Consider the following 4256-nt stretch of genomic DNA (forward strand, 5'->3'; position numbering starts at 1 on the left):
TTTTTAAGAATGGTTTTAAAGAATTATTACAAATAATGATAAAAGGTTTATTAAAAAAAAAAAAAAAAAAAATTTTTAATTATAAGCAAATGTATTGATAAATTATATTAATTATATATATATATATATATATATATATATATATATATATATATAATATATGTTGTATATATATTTATGTGTGTAATTAATCATACCTTAGTGGACAGGTAATAAAATGTGACACAATAAATAATATAGTCAAACGTAACAACTTAAAATATATAATTTTTATGGATACTTAAAAAAAATAATAATAAAAAATAAAAAGGGGAAAGAAGTACATTGTATATAATTTATATATTATGCCATATAAGTTAATATAGTCATAATAAATCCTATCTCCTATTTTTACATGCTTTTTTTTATTTTTTAATTTTTTAATTTTTAATTTTTTAATTTTTAATTTTTTAATTTTTTTTTTTTCTTTAATTTATATTTTTTTTTTTTTTTTTTTTTTTTTTCTAAGGACATAATTGCTCGTCCAGGGCTTCTTTTACATTTATTACTTTTTGCCTTAGGATGAATAGAGCTTTTTTAAAAATATCTGCCGCTGAGAAACATCCTGTAGATTCAATTGTAAATATGAAATGGTTTTTTTCCTTTTGGAATGAAACTTTTTTAGGATATTTTTCAATACATACTCTACAAGTAGAACAATTCAGAGGATTTTTTACAATAATTTGTTGACTATCTTCAATATCGAAGACTTTTTGCGGACATATATTAACTAGATCTTTTTTTTCTTCATATGATAACTGTTCATTAGTATTAAATGAAAAATGTGGATACATTTTATAAACAGCTGTACAAACAGGTGACCATTTTGCATGTGTTTTACCAATACCTTTTTCTAAAAAGCAGATTAATTCAATTTCTTGTCCGCTACTAATTTTTGTAATTAATATATTTTCGTCTACAACTCTTGGTGGGTTTTTCTCGAATTTTATTCTTTGTTGTTCATTTATAGGACACCATTTTAAATCTTTTGAATAAATAGATTGATAATTATCATTACCTGTTCTTTTACTACTAAATTTTACATGTAATTTAAAACAAAAACAATTTAAATGATTATATTTTTCATTTTCTTCTTTATAATTAATTAAATCTGCATCGAATTTAAAAGGTATTAATCCTAAACGATGGCATAATATTTCATCAGCTATAATTCCTGTATTCTGATACATATTAACTTTTTCAATGGCTATCGTAGGTACTTCTGATAACATGATTCTTCTTAAAGCGTTTGCTATCGAAACATTCATATTCTTTATTTCTATTATTAATATATTCTCTTCATTCTTTATTACATTCATTTCTAAATTCTCTTCAAATCTTCTTATATCAAAGTAATTCTCCTTATCTAATAAATAATAACTACCATAAAAATTCGTAGTCGTAGCATTCCTTGGACCCTCTTCTCCAAGCTGAACAAAATTGTCGCGATATTTTACATTTTCCATATCTCTACAAAATTTTATTCATTATTCATGTTATAATAATACAAATGTTATATATACAGCGTTGCATATATATAAATATATATAAAAGAAAAAAAAAATTAAAAAAATAAATAAATAAATAAAAGTAATATATATATATATATATATATTAATAAGGATATATTAATATATACATATATATGTGCAATTTTTAATTATCTACATAAGAAATTGGCTAATATTAAATTTATATATAATATGTGCTTATATATATATATATATATATATATATATTAATTTATTTATTTATTTTTATTTAAAATAAATCCATTTTTTAAACAATTTTACTTATATTTAACTATATTTCATTTTTTTTTTTTTTTTTTTTTTTTTTTCCGAATTATAATATACTTTATAGATGATGGCTTATGAAAAGTTCCATTTTGCAAGCCACCAAAAACATCAAAAGGAAAAGTCGAAAATAAAAAATAAAGAAAAAGAAATATATAAAAATAATTAATAATATATATATATTTTTTAATTCTTGATTCTACATAAATGTATTTTATAAAGTGGTATTATATATATATATATATATATATATATATATAATATAACATATATAATAATTGTTATATAATTCTTTAATTTATATGTCGTTATATATAATATTATATTTAATCAAAATAAACAAAATTTTCAAAAATATAAGAATACATAAATAAATTAAAATAACATGAAATTTTTTTTTTTTCTTTTTTTTATATAATTTTCGTAAATAAAATAATTGAACCTTACATTGTTTTGTAACATATCATATATATATATATATAATATAATATTATCATTACAATAGAATTTTTATTTTTTTTTTTCCCCTTGAAAATATTTAGAAAAATTAAAATATATAATATTTCATTAAATATATATATATATATATAATAAATAGCCTTACCAATATTATATAAATAAAAATTATACATAACATAAATATATTTATAATATTAATATATAATGTTATTATATACGCATATATACTTACTATATATACTATATTTTTTATTAACATAAATTTCTTTTTCTTTTTCTTTTTTTTTCTTTTTTTTTCTTTTTTTTTTTATTCTTTTTACCTCATTTTTTTTTTTAATGGATAATTTTATAATATATATATATAATATATATATTTCTATGTAATCCGTTTTTATGTAAGCATTTCAATATCTATGAGATTCTTAATATAATATAAATAATATTACCTTTATTCAATTCATATGATTTCATATTATATATGTAAAATAAAAAATATATATATATATCATTATAAATACATATATATATATATATATATATATATATAATATATTATAGTAATATATGTTTATTATATTTTTATTTTCACCCTTACTTTTTTATGAAATGTAATTAATTATTTTACATATTTATTATTGATTATAATATATATATAATACCTTTTTTTAATAAAATGTTATATATTAGTAAAAAAAAAAGAACAAAAAGAAAACAGTTATTTATGTTTATATATTAATTGTTACTATTCATATTTTCATAAATACATAATATCAATATATATTATATTATATATATGTGTTATTATTTATGATATAATTTGCTTTACATATATAATATAATATAATTTTTAATGCAAAAAAAAAAAAAATAAATATACGTGTTATCAATTTTATTTTTTCAATATTTTAGAAAAAAACAATATATATATATATATATATATATATATATATATAATATAATAATAAAGAAAGAAGAAATGATAATTAATTTATTTATATAGCTTTATCATTTTTGTAACAATATATAGAAGAATATACACTTTTTTTTTCTTCTTTTTTTTTTTTTTTTTTATTTAAATTAAGAATAAGTTTGTTATCTTTTTAATTGACACATTTTTTATTATCTGAATAAAATAAAAAATATATATGTATATGTAAACATTAAAATATTAATTAAGTCTCCACATTATTTATTTTAATATTTTCAATATAAATGTGACCCCACATATAAAAAAAAACACAAAAAAAATAAAAGTGCTACTTTGTAATATAACATAAATATTATATATATATATAAATATATATATATATATATTTATTTATGTATTTATAAGGACAAATTAAAGAGATATTTAGAATATATATATTTTCAAAGAATTCACAAAATTTATATTTGTTTATAAATATATTTTATAAATTATATATTTCTATTCAATTAAAAAATGCCAAAGAATAAAGGTAATAAGACGAAGCAAGACATTACATGAATATATTTTTTATTTAAACAGTTTTGTCCTGGAATATATATGCATATGTTTGTATACATGTATGCATAATATATATATATATATATTATATTTATTTATTTATATTCTATGATATAATTTCTTATTATCATACATTTCAAAATAAACAATTATTTTTTAAATATATATACGAAATTATTTGATATATTATGTTTTGAAATATATCTTTAAATTATTCATTTTAGGAAAGGGAGGTAAAAACAGAAGGAGAGGAAAGAATGATAACGAAGGAGAAAAAAGAGAATTATTATACAAGGAGGAAGATCAAGGTTATATATAAATTTGTATTAGAAAAATAAATGATACTTATATAAACAAACACATTACATATATATATATATATATATATATATATATATATATATGTATGTATGTATGTATGTATCTATAATTGTGTGTATTATGGTGTCTTAATGAAAAAAAAAAAAAAAAAAAAA

The 4256-nt window shown here is 16.2% G+C and overlaps 2 protein-coding genes across 2 annotated transcripts in view; one reads left to right on the forward strand and one right to left on the reverse strand.

Moving 5' to 3' along the window:
- Window positions 1-503: 503 nt before the first annotated feature.
- On the reverse strand, window positions 504-1505 carry PRSY57_1141700 (DNA-directed RNA polymerase I, putative; the record flags this gene model as incomplete). Its single annotated transcript, XM_012908376.1, has 1 exon — window positions 504-1505. The coding sequence occupies one exon, from the start codon at window positions 1503-1505 to the stop codon at window positions 504-506; it is 1002 nt and encodes a 333-aa protein (XP_012763830.1).
- Window positions 1506-3735: 2230 nt separating this feature from the next.
- PRSY57_1141800 (translation initiation factor eIF-1A, putative) overlaps window positions 3736-4256 on the forward strand; it is a gene marked incomplete at both ends in the record, with an annotated part of 1115 nt that continues 594 nt past the window's right edge. Inside the window, 2 exons of the mRNA XM_020114995.1 lie at window positions 3736-3751; window positions 4005-4088. Of these exons, the coding sequence (XP_019970364.1) occupies window positions 3736-3751; window positions 4005-4088 (100 nt within the window). The remainder of the gene's footprint in view (window positions 3752-4004; window positions 4089-4256) is intronic.

The sequence above is a fragment of the Plasmodium reichenowi genome, chromosome 11 (assembly GCF_001601855.1).
Source record: "Plasmodium reichenowi strain SY57 chromosome 11, whole genome shotgun sequence".
In the NCBI taxonomy this organism is placed as follows: Eukaryota; Apicomplexa; class Aconoidasida; order Haemosporida; family Plasmodiidae; genus Plasmodium; species Plasmodium reichenowi.